General features: G+C 52.5%; 1 protein-coding gene across 1 annotated transcript; it reads right to left on the bottom strand.

The window, feature by feature from the left end:
- Window positions 1-2,524: 2,524 nt before the first annotated feature.
- SMYD5 (SMYD family member 5) lies at window positions 2,525-23,532 on the bottom strand. The gene is made up of 13 exons (XM_030563720.1): window positions 23,430-23,532; window positions 21,586-21,694; window positions 18,394-18,533; window positions 17,710-17,831; window positions 16,396-16,465; window positions 14,273-14,377; window positions 13,594-13,656; window positions 11,792-11,862; window positions 11,121-11,227; window positions 10,242-10,298; window positions 9,135-9,229; window positions 8,086-8,156; window positions 2,525-5,919 (listed from the first exon to the last, which is right to left on the bottom strand). Exons 1-13 carry the CDS (start codon window positions 23,523-23,525, stop codon window positions 5,775-5,777), a joined length of 1,251 nt encoding a protein of 416 aa, XP_030419580.1. The 5' UTR covers window positions 23,526-23,532; the 3' UTR covers window positions 2,525-5,774.
- Between the last annotated feature and the right edge of the window lie 353 nt (window positions 23,533-23,885).

Below are 23,885 nucleotides of genomic sequence, written 5' to 3'. Positions count from 1 at the left end.
GACCCGCCTCTCTCCTCCTCAATAGCCGTGACCCTCCCCACAGCTACAACACTGACATTTCAGCTTTAAAAATCTGAAACCATGAAGTGTAAGTTTTTAAATCCTGTGACGATATTTACCAAAACGGACCATGAATTTGGTAGGGTCCAAACCATCACCAAACGTGGAGAACACGTGATCACCATCCATCTTTAATTCAAAGAAACAGGCCCAGCCCGAGTTCTTACCAGTGTCATTTTATTGAGGCCACCGAAGGGCATGACGCAACAGGGATGGCAGTGGGCGGGGTGACAAGGACCAGTTGCAGCGCTGTATTGGCTGATATCGTTGGAGTGGGAGATGTGCCCATCTCGGCTTCGCAAGGTCCCCTGGATCTTACCATCAAAAGGACAGACCGAAACAGACAAAAGAAACAGTTCCACAAAGTTCAAGTGCTGGGGGGAAGCTTGCAGAATCCAAACCAGCCGAGGTTACAGTGGTTGATTTATTTTCATTCAGGCGGATACCAGCTCTCTATCATGCATTACGTACAGACAGACACGCCACAGCAACGGAACAAACAGCTCTACTGCCTTTAGTCTCACAACACTTGCATCAGTGTGAACGCATTGATTATACAAGGTGGGGTGTGCAATAGCCCCTCTCTATGGGGTAGGGTTGCCAACTCTCCCGGTTTCGCTGGGAGTCTCCGAGAATCGGGCTCTATCTCCCAGAGGCTAGTGAAGCCAGATTTTAGGCCGCTAAAAGTCCGGCAGCACAGCAGGGCTAAGGCAGACTCCTAGCCCTGTGCCACTCCCAGAAGTGGCCGGCAGTCTCTGCAGTCCTGGACGGGGGAGGGACAGGAAGTCGCTGTGTGCTGCCTGTGCCCCCAGCGCTGACTCCACAGCTCCCATTGGTCAGAAACTGTGGCCAATTGGAGCTGCAGGGGTGATGCCTGCATGGGCAATGCGCAGAGCCCCCTGCCCCTGCCCCACCCCCCGGGGCTGCCGGGACGTGCTGGCTGTTTCTGGGAGCAGCGCAGGGCCAGGGCAGGCAAGGAGCCTGCCTTAACTCTGCTGTGCCACCAACTGGAAGCCACCCAAGGTAAGAACTGCCTGGCCAGAGCCTGCACCCCAACTCCCTGTCCCAGCCCTGACCCCCCTCCAACACCCAAACTCCCTCCCAGACCCTGCACCTCACCTCCTCCTGCACCCTTCCCCAACACAGAGCCCCCTTCTGCACCCAAACTCCCTTCCAGAGCCTGCACCCCGCACCCATTCCCACAGCCTAACTTTCTACCCCAGCCCGGAGTGCCCTCCCACACCTTAAACCCTTCATTTCTGGCCCCACCCTGGAACCCACACCCCCAGCCAGAGTCCTCAGCCCGGTTAAAGTGAGTGAGGATGGGGGAGAGCAAGTGACAGAGGGAGGAGGGATGGAGTGAGCAGGGCGAGGCCGCAGGGCTGCTTGGGTTTGTGTGATGAGACAGTTGGCAACCCTACTATGAGGACATGTCTGGATACGTTCCACAGGGGAGGACGTCCCAAGCCCCGAACCAGGAATCTGGAAGGAGGGTGACTGATGAGACTCAGCTCCCCAAGGCATTTTGTGACAACAGGGAAGCAGCGCAAAGCATGGAGGTGACAGGGTAGGGTGCAGTGTAGGAGAACAGTGTAGGCACCAGAACTCTGCTTTGCCGTGAATCCAACAACGCAGAAAAAAGCCAGGTGGCAGAGCTGTGGAGCTTGGCACAGATTGCAGGTGACCTCAGCAAGGGCAGCCAAGCCTGGCCCACCAGCTTTTCTGTTTCAGAAAGATTAGTGGCAGCTTCCATCAAAAGGCAACTACTGTTAATAGGGCCACTTTGCACCCCACTCTATGGCGGTTTGCTGGGGCTCATTCACTGAGGCGCCAAAACCTCCCGTGCTGCATACTCCGACTCTGGATCCAAGTGGACCCAACCAAACCCCAGGATTGACATTCAGGCTGTTTGGGAATCTGGATCCAATGTTTGTAGCACACACCCTTCTCTGCTTATGTGAGACTATACAGATCAAATGCCTTTGCCTCTCTCTCTTGAAACAAGATTGCCTCTCACCCCTGTTCCAAAACCAATGTTGGGCTGTTGGTTACAAGCACAACCGTAAGAGGAGCCGGGCCTGCTTCCCAACTCTCTCTCAACTGAAAAGCGTTAATTTACAGCCTTAGGAGGAGAGCTACCGTTGGAGGGAGATGGATGTTGGCAACTTTAAAACTCAAGGTTGGCCAACAAAATACCCAAGGCAGGCTTAGCAGCAGGGCTCTGGTTCTTCAGGACACTGGCCTGTAAACTACTGGCCAGTGTTTTAGGCTCTCTATTCAGGCAGACTGGATACACTGAAAAGAGGAGGGATTATTTAGAGCTGAAGCAATGCACAGGAAACCCACCTGCAAGGGAATGGTGCTAGGGCATGAGAACCAAGAAGCGAAACTGACCAATATAGTTTCACCGCTCAAGCTGGCCTGCAAAAAGGAAGCAGCGTAAATGGAGAAAAGGCTTTGGTGGTTGTTTTTAAAATCTCTCTTTTTAGGGTTTGTTGTTTTTTTAAACACCTCATTGGTCACAGATAGGGCTTTTGTGCAATATCATTTTCATCTTGATACTCTTGTCATTTAAATTCACATCGGGCCTGATCACTTTGTTTAGCAGTTCTCTGCTCAACCACAATTCCTTGCTCTCAAATGTAACATTTTGCTTGTACAGGTGGGAACTTGTTCGAGATCCTTGCAGCATCTGGGTTTTTGGAAGACTGCTTTGCTCAAGCAATGTTCTGGAGCCGTTACAGGTCACGGTTTAACAGTCGGTCTACTCTCCATACCAGCCCACTCCGCTTAATTCACTGCAATTCCATCACCGCAGGCATTAGCACCATGTCAAATAAGCCTATTGCTGTACTGTTTCAAGCAAGACCAAAAATCAAAGCCCAACTGCTTGTGCAGTGTGGGCTTAAGGTGAAAACAAATTCTGATCTCAGCGACACCGGTGTGAACTTGGCGTAACTCAGAGGAAGTCAGTGAAGCTATTCCAGATTTACACCAGTGTAGGATTTGGCCTGTGATCTGCAGGCACCAAGTTTCCAGGTCACTCTCCCAGCTCCAGGCACACAGAATATAAAAGCCCTCAAAATGTGCTGTCAGGAGGCTAAGATATGTTCAAGGGTCGTATTTCAACGCTAACGACCCTGTCAAATTCCCCGCTTCCGTCAAGTGGCCCCTAAGACAGTCAACACAGCCAGGTTTAAGAAGTGTGGGGCTCCATTGTTTTCCAGTCACAGAGCCCAGGCTCCCCTCTCCACAAGAAGTCCTAAGGAAAGTGCAAAAAATCAGCCTTCATAGAGGGACACAGCACAGCCTCACAGCTCACGCCTTATCGGCAACGGAGGGAGACTGCATCTCTCTTATTCTTTAGTGGGTGGGGTGCACTGAAAAGACAACCACTCCTAGCATGCTAGGCTTCATCTCGATCAGACCGGCTAAGCCCCACCAGCTGCAGGAGGACTGGGGGAGGCAGTGGAAGAAACGAGGCCAGGAATTGTATCCCACTTCTGGAAAGGGTTTGTCCCAACCCTCTCACTGATGGGAGAGTGGGGTGGGAGATCAGGATGTGGGGTGCCCCCACTCCTGGCCCCATTACTGGAGTGAGGAGATAAGGATGGAGTGGGAACATGGCTCTAAAGAGCAGGTGAACATAGCTGGTGGGTGACCTTCCTCCCACTCCAGCCTCACTGCTCATGGGGAGAAGATCAGATGTGGATGGTGAGCGTCCTCTCAGTTTGGTCCCCAGGCAGCCCAGCGGCCTGCAGGCCCCAAGCAATTACATCGTGCTCGAAGCCGCTCCTTCATCCAGCCACCAGGACAGCGCGGAAAGGCAAACGACCATGTTGGAGATGGCTGCCGGGGGGAGGACAACACCGCCTGCCTCCTAGAAGGCTGAGATTTTTCCAGGTGGCTCAGTTTCTATCGCAGGGCAGGTCCTGCCCTCGCGGGGGGACAGACTCCCTCATCAACTGGCCCATCTCCGGCTATGGTACTAGGCAGCCTGAACTCTCGTCTGGATCCTTCGCCATCCCAAGAGCACCACGCTGCTCTGATAGGTTTTGATCTGAGAGGTGCTGAGCACCCCCAACGCCCACTGGCTCCAAGAGGTGCAAGGGGCGCTGGGCACCGCTCAGACCCAGGCAGACAGGCCCTTGGGGAGCTTACACTAGTGGGTCTAGAAGGAGCTCTTCGCACGCTCAGCCGCCAGAGCATGGCTGATGGTCACGTGATACCCAAGGGCGCAGCCCTGCAGCCTTTGCATCCCTAGGAGGTCAGTGGGATAATACACACAAGGGAAGGCTGAGGATGGATCCCTCCAACCACCCCCTCCCCCCCGCAGACACAACAGGGTCTACTGTTTCTCCCTTCGCGCTCCAGGGCTGGGCTTGGCAATGGGGCCGGACCCCGCTTCCTGGTCCCTTGGAGAACGAGGGCCCAGGTGTTTAGAGTATTTAGCCGTTGCTGCGCTCAGCATTCCAATGCCTAGCTGATTCAGAAGCCTACATCTCCTTGGTAAAATGGATTTAGGCACGTAAGAGCCAAAATTACACTGACAGTCAATGGGAGTCTGGCTCCGAAGAGCCTAACTCCCTTCTGACAACAAGCTTCAGCGCTGCAGAGCAATGCCTACAGACTGTTGTAACTCTGGGGCCAGGGGTCTAGCCCCCTGTGGCAGGCTGGGTAAGGATTTCCCTTTGGGGCCCATTCAGGAGCCCCTCACAAGCCAGTCAGTACCACTGAGCCTGATGCCCTGATGGGGCAGATAGACCTCCCCGTGGTGAAATCACCACAACAAAATTACTGTGCCAACCCATGAGGGCAGCAGGGGCAAGGAGTGTGAGGCACCATCAGCTGACCCCGTCACCTCCAGAGCTACTTAACCGTTCACCCTCTGGCACTAAGAGTGCGTGTGTGTATATGACTCAAAATACTCAGCCCTGTCCAGACATTGAGCAACTAATCCTCTCCTCCCCTCTCCAAGCTAGGAAAGTCTGATCATCCCCCCGCATTTTAAACCTGAGAGACAGCGAGAGTAAGTGACTTGCTCACACCACAAGTCAGTGACAGAGCAGGGACTAGAACCTAGGAGTCCTGGCTCCCAGTCTTCTGCTGAGTCCATGAGACCACAACCTCTTTGCAAAGCCACTGTCTCCACTGGGTTAAACCTCTGTTCTGCCTGCTCCACCACCCCGAGGAAGTCATGAGCCCAAATTCCCCCGGACTCTCCTCTCCAAGTTTTCAGATCACTTAGATATTGACACCAGAGGAAGCTCCGGTGTAGCTGGTTGTTTGCCCAGCGTCAGGAACAAGGGTAGCATTAAGGTTTGTGTGCTGTGCTCAGAAGAGCCGGGGACTTCCCCTGCATGCGTCGTCTCCTCCAGCCCCCCTCCTGGGCATATTGCTCTGTCCGCAGGATCAGACACAAACAAGGAGACCAAGGCGATGTCTGTGTGGATGGATATCTGCCTCAGCCGCGGAGGAGTGGTTGGGACAAGTGGAGCCATTATCTAGAGAGAGGGGACCCTGGGACCACAGACACACTCCCTCAGAAGGATGGTCAGGAGCAGGGAAGATCCCCGCTTCCTCCACTGCCCAACCTAGCCAAACCTTAACATGCTCTCTCCCTGCTGCTGCGCCAGCCCTAGCCAACACAGGCACAGTCCCTCCCCACGGTCCTGTCTCCAGTACAAAGCTGAACCCCATCCCCAGGTCCAGGATCAAACGTCTGTCATCTCATCCTCCAGCTCCGCATCGTCCGTCTCTCCTTCGCCCTCCAGCTCCTCCTCCTCCTCTGAAGTCAGGTTGGCGTCGTCGGCTTGAGCCAGGCACTTGGGGCACGAGCAGGTGAACAAGTAGTGTTCCCTAAGGGGAGCAGGAGAGAGAGAAAACCACGTCAAGGGAGTCTGCAGTACTATGGTGCCAGGCTGGAGGGCAGAGCCCTTCCATAGAGCCAGCCGTTCGGGGGTTAACTCCTCGCTCCTCCCTCCCTCTGAGCAGGGAGAGCTCCTCATGCAGCTGCTGGAGGACGGGGTGTAGCCTGAGCAGTGAGTTATGCTGGACTAGAAGCCACTGGTCTCTATCGTTCTACCCTGAGCACACACGACAGCTACATAAGAACAGCCACACTGAGTCAGACCAAAGGTCCATCTAGCCCAGTCTCCTGTCTTCCGACAGTGGCCAGTGCCAGGTGCCCCAGAGGAAATGAGCAGAACAGGGAATCACCAAGTGATCCATCCCGTCACCCAGTCCCAGCTTCTGGCAAACAGAGGCTTAGGGATATTCAGAGCACAGGGTTGAGTCCCTGGCCATCTTGGCTAGTAGCCATTGATGGACCCACCCTCCAGGAACTTCTCTGATTTTCTTTAGATGCCTTCACAGCATCCCCTGGCAACAAGTTCCCCGGGTTGGCTGTGTGTTGTGTGAAGAAATACTTCCTTTTGGTAGTATGAAATCTGCTGCCTGTTAATTTCATTGGGTGACCCCTGGTTCTTGTGTTGTGAGGAGTAAATAACACTTCTCTATTCGCTTTCTCCACACCTGTCATGATTTTACAGACCTCTGTCATATCCCCCCTTAGTCGTCTCTTTTCCAAGCTGAACAGTCCCAGTCTTTTTCCTCTCTCCTCACCTGGAAGCTGTCCCGAACCCCTAAGCATTTTGGTTGCCGTTCTCTGAACCTTTTCCATTTCTAATGCATCTTTTTCGAGATGGGGTGACCACATCTGCCCGCAGCATTCAAGGGAGGACGTAGCAGGGAATTCTACAGATCTGCCCGCAACATTATGGCATTTTGTGTTCCATTATCTATCCCTTTCCTAACACTTCCTAACACTCTGATAGCTCAGGAATAAGACAACCTTGGGCAAGATGCATCTTTGGGTCGGGTCTACATTGCAGCTGGAGGTGTGAGTGCAGCGCAGATAGGTAGACCAGGCTGCTCTGGCTTGCACAGTGACACAAGCATCAGCGCAGGTTGGCGACCCCAGCACCAGCCCACCAGGGACCCTAGGAACAAACTCGGGATGCTTGCCCACGCTGAAATCTCTGCCGCCACGTCGCCACTGCTATCATTGCCTAGATTAAAGCTAGCCTGGATGTGCCTACCCAGGCTACAATCAGTGTCACACTGCCTGCTCTGCCGCTCCCAGGGTTTATGCTGCATGACAGGTTAGGAGCAATACACTTCCTTGCAAAACAAAGACAGCAAAAAAGCCAAGGGGCTCGGGACTTTGCCAGGAGCTGGAGAGAAGTCACCAGCTCACAGTGCAGACAAATCAATGCAGGTCTGCACGGGATGTACACATCACATACATGCATGCCTGTTGTGTGATCCTACTGCCTGTGTATCGTGCATGCTGGTGTGGATACCCATCTGTCTGTCCCGAAGGGTGAGCGTGCCGAGTGCAGGCCATATGCTAAGCCCAACGCCCTTCCGACCACGGAGGAATCAGTGGCCTGTCCAAGCAGGCTGCATGTACACGAACGCTGCAAACCCGGCTGAACAGAGACCAGGAGGCCCCATACAATGGCGCAGACGCAGGCCACAGGGTGAGGAGGGCAGAAGCAGCAGGCTCAGTTCTTGGGGCAGAGGCTGAATGGAGCAATTTGGGTTGATCTCAAGTATCCGTTTGTGGCTGGCAGTATTAGAGCACGCACCCGGCCCCACCCTGCTCAACCAGGAGGAGGGCCGGGAAAGGGAGCCCAGGGGTATGTGTGGGTGTGTGTGGGTGGGTGTGTGTGTGAGAGAGAGAGAGAGAGAGAGAGGGGAGGGGCGGGGGGGGAGCGTGTGCTCAGCCAGAGGGACAGGTGCTGCAGACTGAGGCTAGAAGAAGCTATTACATCCAAGAACAGAATAAGATTGAGGGGGGTCCCCCTTATCCCTGAAAATAAATTGACAATATTCTGCAGAACCACCTCGCTCTGCCCATGCCTTGGCAACCCTTCCCCCACCGCTGCTTCTACTCCGATGTCTCCCCAGGGCCCCTCCCCTAGCCAGCAGAGTCCGAGCGGTGCGGGCGGCTTGCCCTACCTGAGTATCTTGTGGCGGCTGTGTCTGCTCCGCTCCCGCTGGCAGCAGTCTAAATAACTAATGCAGATTTCCTGCCGAGACAAGAGAAACAGTCTCGGCTGTGAGTTAGTTCCCATTGCACCGAACCACCGCCGGGCTCTCCTGCCCCTGGAGGGGAAGCTTTCCAAGAACAGAGGGGAAAGTGGCAGCAAGTCTCTGCTAGAGAGCAGAGGGAATGGCGGGGCTAAAGCAGAACACAGCATCCAGCAGGGCTAACTTCCAGGGCAGGTAGAAATCAGAATCCAGCCCTATGGAGAGACTGACCCAGCAGAGCAGTCAGTTGCCTTTTCCACAGCTGGGAGGCCCGGCCAGGACTCAAGGGGCTGCCATGCGGTGACACCAGACAGCACAGGGGATGTGGAGAGCCAGAGAGAAACAGAGGGCCCATGTGTGTCCTGCAGCCTCAGTGAGGAATCTCCTTTATTGTCCTCACAGCCCAGTCCCACACCTTCCTCCAGCTGAGTGACGCTGCAGGCCGGGGGTGCGAAGGTCAGCTCCAAACTGCCCTGACGTTCAGGGGCTCAGTGTTCGGGCCTGTCCCGAGTGCAGACAGCAGAGATCGCCTGGGACTCCCCGATAGCTCACAAAATCATCAGGGTCCACAGCAACTCAAAAACCCAGCTAGGCTGAATCGCAGCTCATGACCCTTGTCCTTTCCTCAGAGAAGGGCCACAGAGGGTTAATGGTCTTTGAGCGAAGACCTGGGACTGGGACTTCAATCCACAGCTCTGCCACAGACTTCCTGTCTGACCCTAGGCCAGTCACTTCATCGCTCTGTGCCTCAGTTTCCCCATCCATACAATAGAGATGTTACCTCCCACAGGGGTTGGCAGGTGCCTGGATACTATAGTAATGGGGAGGGGGGGCAGCATGTAAGCACATAGACAGAACCCTACTGGTCTTACTCAGGCTGGACAGCCACTGCCTTCAGGAGGAGTTTGGCCTGAGGGAGGGCTACAGGCTTCGGCCCTCCCCAAACAAATCAGCCATTCCCTTCCCTGCAGGCTCACCTCTCCCAGCTTGATCTCCTCCAGGGCGATGAGGTGCAGGAGGAAGTTGTTATCCGGGAAGGACGTCTCAGCGTTGGGGATGCAGCTGTGGTTACCTGCAGCAGGGAGGAGACGGGCACCAGAGCCAGTGAGTGACACGCAGCGGGTGTCACTAGAGGCAGCAGGCCTGGCACAGGCAGCAGTGCCAGTTCCCCATGCAGACCCCCAGCAGGCCTCAGGCCTGGCCTGGAGGATGAACGAGAGGGTTAGTTCAAACCCCTCGGCCACCTGCTGAGACTGCCAGTAATGGTGCCAAATCCTGCCAGCTGAGTGGGGGAGGACACTCGTCTGCCTAGTGCTGGACTGAGACCCACCCTTTCATTGCACTGCGCCACAGAACAGCCAGCAGATGGAGAGGGCTTCAGTCACTTCTGCCCCAGACTCAACGCAGCGAGCTGGAGGTGAAAGGCCTGGGATGCTGTTTGCGTTTCTCTGAACCAGCCAGTCTCCCTACTGGTCATTTAATGAGGCGAGAAGAGAGGGAGGAAAATATTCCTGTTGTCGATCCTGCTCCCTTCTCCATGTAAGCCTGCCTGTTATATAGCTTTCCCCACCACCCTGGCTGAGATACACCCTGCAGCACCCAGACGGCTGCACTGTCTCTGGGCTCCCTCCCTTCTCATTAATAACCAGTCTCTGATTGCTGTTTCTTTAATCACAGGAGGCCGCTAAGACTGGAGAAGGTTTCCTCACGAAGGTATTTTTACCCCATTGCATGCAAAAAAAGCTCTCTGGGGCAGGAGTGGCATGGTATTTGTCTATAACGTGCCTCTGCAGGAATAAGAATGCATTGGAGGTTGCCTTGGCACTAGACTGCAAACCCTGCTTTGTTACTGGAGGGTTGCTCACGTGTGCTGAGCCTCTGGCATTTATTTGCGTGTCTGAAAAGCTCTGGCGTGTTAATTTTTGAGCGAGGCTTTTGCAAATGGACGCCAGGGAACGAGAAGACAGGCCAGGCTGTGACCCGCCCCACCATGCCGGTATCTCTCGAAACCTTCGGACAGTTCGAATGGTTTAGCCAAAGAGAGAGAGGCTGGGCCGGCCAATCAGCATCGTCCCATTACTTACAGCAGCTCTGGAGCACGTACAAGCCAGATCCCTCGCAGTTCAAGAACTCTCCGGTCTCTGAAGCAGAAAGGGACGGTTACAGCCCCGGACAGCTTCCCCAGCCAAACCCTGCTCCTCAAACCAGGAGAGTTAGCGCATGGGGAAACAGCAGGGTGGCAAATTCAGCCAAGGCAGAGCCTTTTTGTACCGGTTCACCTGCGCCAGTCACACCAATCCACTTCAGACTCCCAGCGAGCCTGGAGACTGGACAGCTGGGGGGTTGGGATATAAAGGGGACAGACACCCTATTTGACCCCCCCAGATAGCTGTGGGAGGAACTGAAGGCACAGAGACATCCAATTACTGAACTGCACCCACAAATCAAGCAGACAGCTACTGGTCCGCATCTGCGCCCACCACATTGCACCTGCAGTCACTGGCCGGTGCAAAACAGGGAGCTGGGTTTTAAAAACTGGCAGCCATCGCCTGGGGATACACCCATCTTCCTCCACCAGCCCCAGGAGCTGCTCCCTGCGGCTCGTCTCAGCCACACTTCCCAGGATCTGGGAGCCAGATCCCCTGGCTGCTGAGACTGTCCAGGGTCTGGGGAATCCAGAAAAATGGCAGCAAACCAGTCCTGGCCCTGACGTTGAATGGGAAGAAGGGGCCTTGTCCCTGAGTGGAGTTCTCTCACAGTGCGTCTACCCTGCAGCCAGGAGTGCCGGTGGCAGCTCAGGGACCCCGACCAGGGCCTTCAGACAGCACCAGTCAATGCAGCCTACAAAGTCAGCCAACTGCGATGGCTGCTGAGTCCCACCCCCAGCCCCGCCTGTCCTCAAGAAGACAATCACCCAGAGAACCGCGCCCAGAAACCACACGGACACTTCCTGTCACTGTTACCTTTCTCGATATCCTTATAGAGCTGGTCTATGAAGGCATCTAGCTGCTCTCGCTCGTGCGGAGGAAGCTCTAATGCATCGCAGGCATGGACCCACTGGCTCAGGGAACTAGCAGAAACCAGACAGAACATGGTTACGTTTCCGGATCTGGCCGGGTGGGCGAGAGCCACCTGTACCCCAGTGCTAGGGAGAGCTGTGATCACACCCTGCGAGCCGGCGCGGGTGCTCATGGCACCAGCTCTCGTTCTTCAGCGCACAACGCTCAGGAGGGAGGAGGGACTCTCTAGGGCTCCCAGGGTTGAAGTGTCCAATGGCCCCAAGAGGCAAAGTTCTGCTGCAGGACCAGACCTGAATGCTGGGAGGCTCTGGATTAGGGTCACTGGGGAAATCCTGTCATAGTTTACAGAAAAGCAGTAAAACGCTGCTTTTACAGAATCCCAGCGACACATACAAGGTTTTTTCTCTGCTCTCGTTCTAGGTACTTAAGGGGCTCCCATCAGCTGCGTTGAAGGACGTGCATGGATGACTCCTTCAGACAGCACAGAGGAATCCGTGCAAGCGCTGAGGGGAGCCCAGAGACCCAGAGAGCTTTGAGACTTCCATGACTTCCAGGCCGATTTCTCAACAGTTCCCCACACACAACCACAGTGCAATAGCAAATCCACTGGTTACCTTGTTCCTATGCCTTGGCCATTGGTCCCAACCAGGGCAAACAGCGATTGGAACCCTTCTGGAGTAAACCACTGCAGAAAGACCAAGAAGCAAGAGGATCCGTTTACCTGTCAGGAGTGTAGGGCTAGCTGCCCTCTCAGCGGCTCCCATTTGCTCTAGCTCCGTGCTTCTCAACCTGTTTGATACCAGGGACCAGCCTGCTGCTTTCCTAAACAGCGTCAAGGAAATCTCAGGGATCGGCACCAGTCCACGGACCAGTCATTGAGAAACACAGCTCTAGCTCGCAGCCATGCTTGCAGAATCACATGATGAGCCGTGGGGCCGAGGCTAGAGCTGCCATAGAACGGGCACTAATGCTATTACAACGAGCAGTGAACCGAGCCTCAGCTCTGCCGTGACACAGTTTCAGCATCCTGTAATAACAAATCCTGGACACGGGGAGGGGGTCCCTAGAAATGTCTCGTTAGAGAGAACTAAATGGAGGACGTGAGGCACAGAGCTTAATGGCCTGATTTTCATCAGCGCTTAGCATCCACTGCCTTCAGTGGGAGATCAGCACCTTTGACAATCTGACCCGTCAAGTAAGGGGGCTCCATCCTCTAGGAGAATCCAGGGTCATCAGGGCTTCCCTCAGACTGAGCCTAGGTTCTCCCTCTCTCGGCTTCACCCCATTATTCCTCCTGGTGCCGCTGTCCTGTCCCAAACAATTCCTCCCCCTAGTTGGCATTTACAATCTTCCAAGATGGTTCTGGCCCCACACAGCTCCCCGTCAGCCTCGTCTCTCTTTTCTGCTACTCAGCGGTGGATTCCAGGTACAGTCACTCCAGAGCCATAGAGCGCAGGAGAGGGCACAAGCCTGTTCCATTATATTTCTTTCCCCCTGGGCACAACCCCTGTAAGGCAGCAGCAAGAGGAAATGCTGAACAGCTGTATCAATTTGAGTGTCGTAAGACACGGGAGGTAATATCCCATTCTACTGGGCACCAGTGAGACCTCAGCTGGAGTGCTGGGTCCCATCCTGGGCGCCACACTTAGGCAAGATGTGGACGAATTGGAGGGAGTCCAGAGGAGAGCAACAAAAATGAGAAAAGGTTTAGAAAACCTGACCCATGGGGAAGGTTAAAAACCCTGGACATGGTTAGTCTTGAGAAAAGAATTCTGAGGGGGGAAAATAGATAACAGTCTGCAAATATGATAAAGGCTGTTACAAAGAGGACGGGGATCAATTACTCTCCAAGTCCACTGAAGGGAGGACTAGACGTATTGGGGTTAATCTGCAGCAAGGGAGATTGAGGTTGGCTATGAGGAAAAACTTTCTAACTCTAAGGGGAGTTGAGCACTTGGAACAGGCTTCCAAGGGTGGCTGTGGAATCCCTATCACCGGAGGTTCTGAAGAACAGGTTGGACAAATACCCATCAGGGATGGTCTAGAGGATCACTTGGTCCTGCCTCAGCAAGGGGGTCTCTCAAGGTCCCTTCCAGCCCTACCTTTCTATGATTCTTGTTATCCCCTGAGCCTGTCTGAGCTCAGAGCACAGAGGGGGTTAAATGATCAGGTGCTGGAGAAAGAGGTTGTCCCTCATATCTCACCGCAGCCCAACTAGGGTGAAGGTGAGGCACCAATGGGCTCCAGGGCAAATCTTAGCCCTTCAGTGCTGTCAGGAGGAACGGCAACCAGGACACCCCATTTTTGGGGTGTCAGAGGGACTATGGAAAAACAGGGTCTCCTCAGCACTCTTTCTGGGGTGCACAGGACTCTGCTGGGGGGCAGGAGGAAGGGGTGACAAGGACTCACCACTCACCCTGCTGAGACGTTCTTCATAAAGGGCTTCCGTGAAGAGCTGTCGGAGGAGCTCTAGCTGGCCCTGGAGAAACAAGGCCACAACGTCAGCGAGGAGAGGAGCCCCAAGGCAGGCGGGACAGCTTTAAATCCAGGCGACAAACAGAGACTGGAGCAGGCCTGAAGGCTCTTTGTGCCACCACCACTCGTCAGAAAGCTGCTGGTCTGAATTGCCCTCAAGCTGGCAGCCATCAAAAGCCACCACCACCCACGGCTGCGCACCCATGAGCAAAGCATTAGTGTCTGGCCACTCCCTACTGGGGACCAACTTCAGCATGGAAACCACTGCACTAACTGCTCCTTTCTCAGCGAACAGGCCACAGCTTGGTCTGTCTACCATGGAACCAGGGCAATACATTGGCTTAATGGCCATGCCTCCCTCTAGTGGCTGGTCCGACTGCCTGCCGTTTACTGAGCATGAGAGAAGAACTCCTTTAGCTCAAGTGGAGAGGGCCCGTGCTTTGGACGCTGACAGTTCTGGTTCTAGTCACTGCTGGGGACCGTGATGTCTCTCTCTCTATGACCAAGGGTTGGTACACAAGTGGGGCCTTCAGAGGAAAAGGAGAGGAACTCCGAGACCAACACAAACAACCCTGCCTCCCCGCAAAGACCCAAGCACTCCAGTGGCGTGACACACTGACCTTAAATTTGTCCCCCAGCAGCTTGTGGATGATCTCCTCTTCTTCGTTGGCCGTTTTGCTGCAGAACTGAGAGAAAAGCTTTATCCACCAGTCCTTGTCCTTCGCCTGAAATGTATCAAACAGCCGCTCAAACTGGCACTCCAGCAGGAAGGAAGTGGGAGGGGGCTACGCGAGATGCTACGCAAGAGATCTGGATGCTATTTAGGCCAGAACAGTAGCATTGCTACAACGATGTTTAACCCTTGGAAAACGAGTGAGCCAGAGAAAAAAGGGGAGGAAGGCTGGTTTTGTGTTTAACGCACAGGGTGGGGACTCAGGAGATAGGGGTTCGATTCCCTGTTCTGCCACAGACACCCTCTGTGACTTTGGGCAAGTCACTCAGCGCCTCAGTTTCCTAATCTGTGACATAAGGATAATGCTTCTCTACCTGAGATGGGAGCCGTGAAAATATACAGGTGAGACACTCAGACACACAGCAGTGGGGCACATGTGGGGAGTTGGACAGAGCGGGCAGGAGAAGCTGAGGAGAGTACGCCATGGGGGGGTGTATTAATGCGATGGGCACAGCCCAGTTCCACGATGATAGGCAAACTCAGGTCTCCCTTTGCTAAGGTGGAGGGGAAGCCAGGGATGTGCAACAACAGCGTTGACTCCTGGTAACCTGATGGGCTGAGGGATGTCAAAACCCCAAACTCAACTGCAAGAAATGCACAGTTAAGGAGCTGCTTCATACACAGCCGCAACCATCTTTATAAAGAGCTCTCCCGGGCCTATGGGAAGACCCAGGGAAAAGGAGCAGATCACTCATCATGCAGTTGACAGATGCCTTCTCAAGACACACTAACCCAGATGTTAGCCCATGAAGATAACCTCCCACGGCACAGCTACACCACACAGGTGGGTGTGCATATTTAATCCGCCCTTATCACCATGGTATCCAAGGCCCTTATAGAATCTGTGCTAACGGCAGTCTCTGATTTTCCACAGCAACAGGCATCTTCAGAGCCCAACACAATAAAGTGCTCAGCACAAGCCCTGAGACAGAAGGAGCTGGAGCAGTGTCATGCAGTCAGGACGGTGACGCAGAGGCCCAGACTGTGGTGGGACGTCCTGACTGGTATGTCCATGTCCCACTGCCGGGTGGAATCCAACCTGCCTGACACATCTGTGGTTGGTTCACCCTCTAGTGGCTAGAGGTCTCCAAAGAGCTTAGACATTCTAGAGCTAATGACAGTGGAAGGAGGGTCTACTTCTGGGGTGGAAGGTCATGAGATCCTTCTGTGCTGCGTGCTGTCTCACCAACGAATGATCCCTAGTGCTGGTAAGAGCCTGCAGTGCAGCAAGACATCCCCAGCCCCACATGCTGATGTGCCGGGAGGTTAGCTTACAGCATGTCTACGCTGCAAAGTGAAGGTGTGGTTGTAGCATACCCAGGGTAGCTTTAACCTTAGCAGTGAAGATGTAGGGAAGACATGTCAACATTGGATCCAGCAGAGGTCCCCCAAAATGAAATTAATAGGCAGCAGGTTTAAAACAAACAAAAGGAAGTATTTCTTCACACAAGGCACAGTCAACCTGTGGAACTCCTTGCCAGAGGATGTTGTGAAGGCCAAGACTATAACAGGGTTCAAAAAAAGAGCTAAATAAGTTTGTGGAGGATAAGTCCATCAATGGCTATTAGTTAGGATGGGCAGGGATTGTGTCCCTAGTTTCTGTTTGCCAGAAGCCGGGAAAGGGTGACAGAGGATGGATCGCTTGATGATTACCTGTTCTGTTCATTCCCTCTGGGGCAGCTAGCACTGGCCACTGTCAGAAGACAGGATACTTGCTAGATGGACCTTTGGTCTGACCCAGTATGGCTGTTCTTATGAGCTAACACCAAGTAAAAGCCTGAACAGGACCCTGGATATGGCCTCGGGTTGATAATCTGGGCCACCATGCTGTCACTAGTGCTGTGAACCCTGCTAGCTAGACTAAAGCTAGCATGGACACGCCTACTGGTGCAACAATCATCCCTTCACTTTGCAACACGGATGTACCCCTAGAGAGGAGAGGGCAGACACCAGGGAGCAACACGATGGAGGTGCTGAGATGTACCATGAGCAGCAAACAGAGGCACACACCTGTTTGACGGTGGCTACCATCCTCGCCAGCAGCATGATGCTGGAAGTCTCCGGTGGGTAATGGATGTTTCTGTCCAAGGGGAAGGAATAATAGAGAGTGAGAGAGAAGAGCAGAGATGTCCTGGCACTGAAAGGGCCAGCAGGGCGTTTGCGCCTCCAACGGAGACAAGGACCAGAATCCCACACACAGCCTCGTTCAGACGCAGGCATCGGACTGACACAAACAGCCCAGGAGCTCCCTAGGGGAAGTGGAAATTAACCAAGTTCTAAAAGGCTCAGCAGGGATATTTACGGAGGTCTGGTTATAGAGCTGGCCAAAGGGGCAACTTCCTGCCCTGCCTTTGGACTCTAGCAGGGGACCTTCCAGGTCTGGTCTACTGCTCATTTCTCCACTTGTTGGCAGTGAAACAGCTAAAGGCAGCAAGGCCTAGGGGTTCCAGCACTTGAGAGACTCCCGCTCTAGTCCCAGTTCTGTCCTGTGACCTTCAGTAAGTCAGTTCCCCGCCTTCCCCTCCCATCTGTTCTCTATTCAGATTGCAAATTCTTTGGGGCAGGGACTAGAGTTACTCTGTGTATGTACAGCACCCAGCACAATGCGATTACAACTCTGATAGGGGTCTCTGGGTGCTACTATAATACTGAAGGGCCAACCAAAAATGTATGTGTTAAACTTAGTGAGTTGTTGTCTAATGTTTAAGCAGAGGGCTGGAGTCAGGAGAACTGGGCTCTGTTACCACCTTGATCATGTCCCTTCTCCATGCCTCAGTTTCCTCATCTGCAAGCAGGGATAATAATCTCTCTCTCACACAGGGACGTTGGGAGGCTTAATTCAATAATGTCTGTGAAGTGCTTTGAGATCCATAGGTGGCGCCACAGAACTGCAAAGTACTGTAACCAACTGATTGTGTATACATGCTCTATTGCCCTCTACTGGATGGAATCAGAATTGCTCAGCTGAATGTCACAGCCTCTATACAGCTAATGGAGATTCTTTCTTAGCTCAAGCGACACAGGCTTGTGCTTCAGGAGCAGGAGGATCCACGCTCTATTCCCACAGATGCCACGAAGTTCTGACTGGCCATGGGATGCAGCACAGTGACAACTGCCTAGCATAGGTGGCCCTGGATGGTTTACATGGCTATAGGCTGGAACAGTGGAGCTGTGGGTGCCTCCGCAGAGACAGAGCAGTAACTGACCCTGCTCCAAATCACCTTCAGCTGGACACAGGGTGAGTCCCCGTCTCTGCTCCCGAATGGGCCAGAGCCAGTCTATTCAGTAGGTAGTTCTGGTCCTACAAACATCTAGTGCACCTACCTCCACGTGTCCTGCAGTTTGTTAAGGGGATGTTTGGGGTCCTCTCGGGAGGGGCCCAGGCACAGCACCTGGTGGTATTGCTCGAAGGCAGAATGCCTGCATTCAGCACTGCAATATGCAACCTGGACAGTAACAGAGACAGCAACACACGTCAGCCAACAGAACAGTAACGTAGGAACTTAGCCCTTAGGAAAGTGACCAACCCTTCAAGGCCAGCCATCTTCCTAATGACCTAGGGAGAGCACTGTGGTAGGGAGGAGGGGGCTCCTGGGAGCAGTCCTACCCCAGCCCACCTCCCCTTAGTACAGAGTCCTGGCCCCTATCTATTGCAAGGAAAAGCAGGGGGTAGCAAAGGCGTGTGCTGGGTGAACCCCTCCTCGGACACAGCTGCCCCGTGAGCACCAGAATATGGAAATTCTCCCCTGCACCTCCATTGCGTAAGACCAGGCTGTAGAGTGGGAAGAACCGGCCTAGGTGACCCAGGTGGTCCTGCCCAGTCAGATGCTCTCTCCATCAATAGCGAGGAAACCAATTCAACCTTTCCAATAAGAGCGCCCCAACACCAAGGCAGCAGCAGCAATGGCAGATCTGAAAGTGGCCTCCTGGCAGATCAAGCCCCATCCCGATCGATTAACACAAGGCCACAGCGATGACAACGCCCAGCTCTTCCCAGCAGCTTGGTACCTGGCAATGGGGGCAGTGCTGATGCAAATCCTTCCGGATGCTGCACTGCTCTGGGTGAGGCAGGACCCGACAGCTTTTCCCCAGAAGCCTCTGGGCGTTCTCCTCTGCTGTCTCCAAGGCCCGCAGGCAGTGGTCACAGGCTGGGGAAGAAGCAACAAACCAGACAGCAGAGACTGAGAGAACCTCCTTCTAAAAGAACAGATGTGTTTGCATGCAGTGGGCCAGATCCTCAGCTGGTGTTTCAGTGTGGGTCCATTAACTTCAGTGGCGCAACACTGGTTTACAGTTGCTGAGAATCTGGTTCATTATCCCACTCTAAACCACCAGTCTGAAAACATCACAGGCCCAACACCATCCGTAGAAACACAGCCCTCATTATCTGCACCACTTCCTGCATTCTTTAACTCCCTTTGCCACCAAACTGATCTGCGATGATAAACCCTTCTGCTACACAGCTCCTGCCATCCGAAATGGCCATCATGTATCTCCCTACCTCACTGATTCTTCATACCACTTCAGATCTCAGCTGGAAACCTTTTCTCCCTGTCCTAAAGCTCTTTCTTGGTTTCTCTCCCCATCTGTCATCATTATTTAACCCTGTTATGTGTTTAGGGATTGATGGTATAGAAGAGACAGCGCCCAGTGAAGCCAAAGTGTGCTGCAGCAGTGTTCAAGGAGCACTTCAAGCACTCTGAAGGAATGTCTAGTATAGTGAATGCTTACGGGAAGAGGGTAGGTTTAGAAGAGAAAATAAGGAAAGAACAAGTAAAAAATCACTTAGAAAAGTTAGATGCCTGCAAGTCACCAGGGCCTGATGAAATGCATCCTAGAATACTCAAGGAGTTAATAGAGGAGGTATCTGAGCCTCTAGCTATTATCTTTGGGAAATCATGGGAGATGGGGGAGATTCCAGAAGACTGGAAGGGGGCAAATATAGTGCCCATCTATAAAAAGGGAAATAAAAACAACCCAGGAAACTACAGACCAGTTAGTTTAACTTCTGTGCCAGGGAAGATAATGGAGCAGGTAATCAAAGAAATCATCTGCAAAAACTTGGAAGGTGGTAAGGTGATAGGGAATAGCCAGCATGGATTTGTAAAGAACAAATCATGTCAAACTAATCTGATAGCGTTCTTTGATAGGATAACGAGCCTTGTGGATAAGGGAGAAGCGGTGGATGTGATATACCTAGACTTTAGTAAGGCATTTGATACAGTTTCGCATGATATTCTTATAGATAAGCTAGGAAAGTACAATTTAGATGGGGCTACTATAAGGTGGGTGCATAACTGGCTGGATAACCATACTCAGAGAGTAGTTGTTAATGGCTCCCAATCCTGCTGGAAAGGTATAACAAGTGGGGTTCCGCAGGGGTCTGTTTTGGGACCAGTTCTGTTCAATATCTTCATCAACGATTTAGATGTTGGCATAGAAAGTACGCTTATTAAGTTTGCGGACGATACCAAACTGGGAGGGATTGCAACTGCTCTGGAGGACAGCGTCAAAATTCAAAATGATCTGGACAAATTGGAGAAATGGTCTGAGGTAAACAGGATGAAGTTCAATAAAGATAAATGCAAAGTGCTCCACTTAGGAAGGAACAATCAGTTTCACACATACAGAATGGGAAGAGACTGTCTAGGAAGGAGTATGGCAGAAAGAGATCTAGGGGTCATAGTGGACCACAAGCTTAATATGAGTGAACAGTGTGATACTGTTGCAAAAAAAGCAAACATGATTCTGGGATGCATTAACAGGTGTGTTGTAAACAAGACACGAGAAGTCATTCTTCCGCTTTACTCTGCGCTGGTTAGGCCTCAGCTGGAGTATTGTGTCCAGTTCTGGGCACCGCATTTCAAGAAAGATGTGGAGAAATTGGAGAGGGTCCAGAGAAGAGCAACAAGAATGATTAAAGGTCTTGAGAACATGACCTATGAAGGAAGGCTGAAGGAACTGGGTTTGTTTAGTTTGGAAAAGAGAAGACTGAGAGGGGACCTGATAGCAGTTTTCAGGTATCTAAAAGGGTGTCATCAGGAGGAGGGAGAAAACTTGTTCACCTTGGCCTCCAATGGTAGAACAAGAAGCAATGGACTTAAACTGCAGCAAGGGAGATTTAGGTTGGACATTAGGAAAAAGTTCCTAACTGTCAGGATAGTTAAACACTGGAATAGATTGCCTAGGGAAGTTGTGGAATCTCCATCGCTGGAGATATTTAAGAGTAGGTTAGATAAATGTCTATCAGGGATGGTCTAGACAGTATTTGGTCCTGCCATGAGGGCAGGGGACTGGACTCGATGACCTCTCGGGGTCCCTTCCAGTCCTAGAGTCTGTGAGTCTATGAGTCAAGGAATGATCACTAGATATTATAAAGCTTCTGTGCAGCTCCCACCTCCCTTTTGCACTGATTACATCCTACTTGCAAATCACATTATATTCCCTGGGATCGGAATTTTTCTCCCTTTGGATCACAGGTCCGGGACGAGAGCTTGGAAACATTCTTTGTCCAGCACAGTGTTTCTAACCCCTGGAAGACCACGAGGTATCCAACCTTTAAACCACGTGCTTCTGATTATCATTCTGCTTCCTCCCCACCCCCTTACTTCAATAACAACATGATTTTTGCAGAAGATATTTCATGAAGCACCATATTTAGAGATAAGTGGTTTATATCACTGATGTGCTGGCTTGGCACAACTTTTCCAGGGTATCAAGCATTTATTCCTAGCACTTGTGGTTTGAAAGACATCAATCTTTAGGCCACGTCCAGACTAGGTATTAAAATCGATTTTAGATACGCAACTTCAGCTACGGGAATAACGTAGCTGAAGTCGAATTTCTAAAATCGAGGTACTCACCCACCTGGACGGCGCGGCATCAATGTCCGCGGCTCTCCGTGTCGATTCCGGAACTCCGTTCGGGTTGATGGAGTTCCGGAATCGATGTAAGCGCGCTCGGGGATCGATACATCGCGTCCAGACTAGTCCTTTGACCACCAGTGTTAGGCCACAAACTGAATACAGCAAGTCTCAGACCTTGGGCCAGTTTCATTTTCTGGGGCACAAACACATCAGGATCACTGCTTCTTTCTCAGGGGTTTGTTATGCAGGACATCAGAGTAGGTGACCTAAGGGTCCCCCCCGCCCCCCCCAACACCACCAGCCCTGATCTTAAAACCAGTGACTCTCCTCTCACCTTTATATCTGTACAGCGCGTTCCAGAGGAACTGGGAAGACACCACAGGCTTCTCTAAGAAGATCGTTTCCCCTTTATGGATATTCCTGGTGGCAAATAAGCCTTTTCCCTTTGAATGGAGAAACAAGAGTGACTCCCAGTCTGTAGAAATCTGCAGCACGGCAAGTTCAGTTAAGGCTATTCTGTCTCCCCAGCTAGCTGTGAGTTCCACTCTCAGGATAGACCAAGAGTTGGGAATAGAGTTTATGTCTTCCAATGCCAAGCCCCGTGCCCTAAGCCAAAACCCTGGCTCTGAGACTGTACGGTGGCACCCAGATCCAGAGCTGTAGAATCCAGATCCAAATGTTTATGGCTTGTGCCCCCTCCCACAGACTGCTCCAGGGAGCAAACTAGGGCAAAACTCCCACTGACTCCAGTACGGCCAGGATTTCGCCCCTCTAATTTATCTTTCACCTGCAAGGATCTCAAAGTTAAATAGCGAAGCTGTCGATTAATCACAGTTAACTCACGCAGTTAACTCAAAAAAATTATCGTGATTAAAAAGATTAATTGCACTGTTAAACAATAGAATACCAACTGAAATTTATTAAATATTTTGGATTTTTTCTACATTTTCAAATATATTGATTTCTATTACAACACATAATACAAAGTGTACACTGCTCATTTTATATTATTTTTATTACTAATATTTGCACTGTAAAAAATTATAAACAAAAGAAATAGTATTTTTCAATTCACCTCACACAAGTACTGTAATGCAATCTCTTTATCATGAAAGTTGAACTTACAAATATAGATTTTTTTTTGTTACATAACTGCACTCAAAAATAAAACAATGTAAAATTTCGAGAGAGTACAAGTTTACTTAGTCCTACCTCTTGTTCAGCCAATTGCTAAGACAAACAAGTTTGTTTACGTTTATGGGAGATACTGCTGCCTGCGTCTTATGTATAATGTCACCAGAAAGTGAGAACAGGTGTTCGCATGGCACTTTTGTAGCAGGCGTTGCAAGGTATTTACGTGCCAGATATGCAAAACATATATATGCCCCTTCATGCTTCCATGAAGATAATATGTTCTTAAAAAAAATTATGAATGAATTAAATTTGTGACTGAACTCCTTGGGGAAGAATTGTATGTTCCCTGCTCTGTTTTACCTGTGTTCTGCCATATACACCGCTACCTCGATATAATGCCACCCGATATAACACGAATTTGGATATAATGCAATAAAGCAGGGCTAGGCACTCCGGTGGATCAAAGCAAGTTCAATATAACACGGTTTCACCTATAACGCGGTAAGATTTTTTGGCTCCCAAGGACAGCATTATATATATTTTTTTTTTCAAAAATCAGTGTTTTTAATTGGGGGGGGGGAAGGGTGCAGGACCATGAGGGCAGGGGACTGGACTCGATGACCTCTCGAGGTCCCTTCCAGTCCTAGAGTCTATGAGACCCAGAGAGCGAGTGAGTGATCTCCAGCCAGGAAAGGCTCCCCGTTCAGGGGCAGGAAGAGACAGGACCCCCCTCCCTTTGTAAGGAGCACCAAGGTGGGAGATGGGGGCTGGCAGAAAGGGACAGATCACGCCCCCCCCCCGCCAGAAGCCACAGAGGAAGGCTTAATAGTCACTAGCATGGGGGGCGGGGGGAGCGGGTCACCCAGCCCCAGGGCAGGGCAGGCTGGACCCCATCGGGGCTGGGGGGGGGATCCCAAATCCCCAAATCCCCCCCCCGTGTGGGGCAATGGCTAGGGCGGCGCCAAGCAGCACAAAGCGGAGTCTCGCAGCAGCCTGGGCGGCGGGGGGGTCTGATCCCCTGGCCGGGGCGGGGGGGCCCCTCACCTTCAGGCTGCTGATGAATCTCACTTCCACCGTGGCCCGGGCCGCGCCCGCGGGATCCGCACAGAAGCAGAAGAGCTCGGCCATGGAGGCGGCCATCTTGGGCGGGCGGGCGGCGCCCTCCCTGGGGGCGGGCGAGTCTCGCTCCCCCTCCGCCCGCCGCGCCCGGGCCCTGCCCCCGCCGGGGACCAGAGGCGGCTGCCTGCTCGGGGGGGGGGCCGGTGCTGCCAGACGGGGCAGAAGGCAAAGCCCTGGCCCGGGGGGGGTGTTACAGTTTGTACCGACGGGATGAGCCACGCGCCGTGTTTGCAAAACCGGGGGGGCAGTGGGGTGACCAGATGTGACAGGGACAGTCCCGATACTTGGAGCTGTTGCTTATATAGGCAGCTACCCCCCTCCCCGCCCCCCACCCAGCTGGCCAGCCCAGGGGCAGGGGGGCGTTTCCATTTCTCCCCCGCG

The sequence above is a fragment of the Gopherus evgoodei genome, chromosome 5 (genome assembly GCF_007399415.2).
Source record: "Gopherus evgoodei ecotype Sinaloan lineage chromosome 5, rGopEvg1_v1.p, whole genome shotgun sequence".
NCBI lineage: Eukaryota > Metazoa > Chordata > Testudines > Testudinidae > Gopherus > Gopherus evgoodei.
The sequence above is the reverse complement of the archived record's forward strand: the minus strand, read 5'-3'. Positions and strand labels throughout refer to the sequence as shown.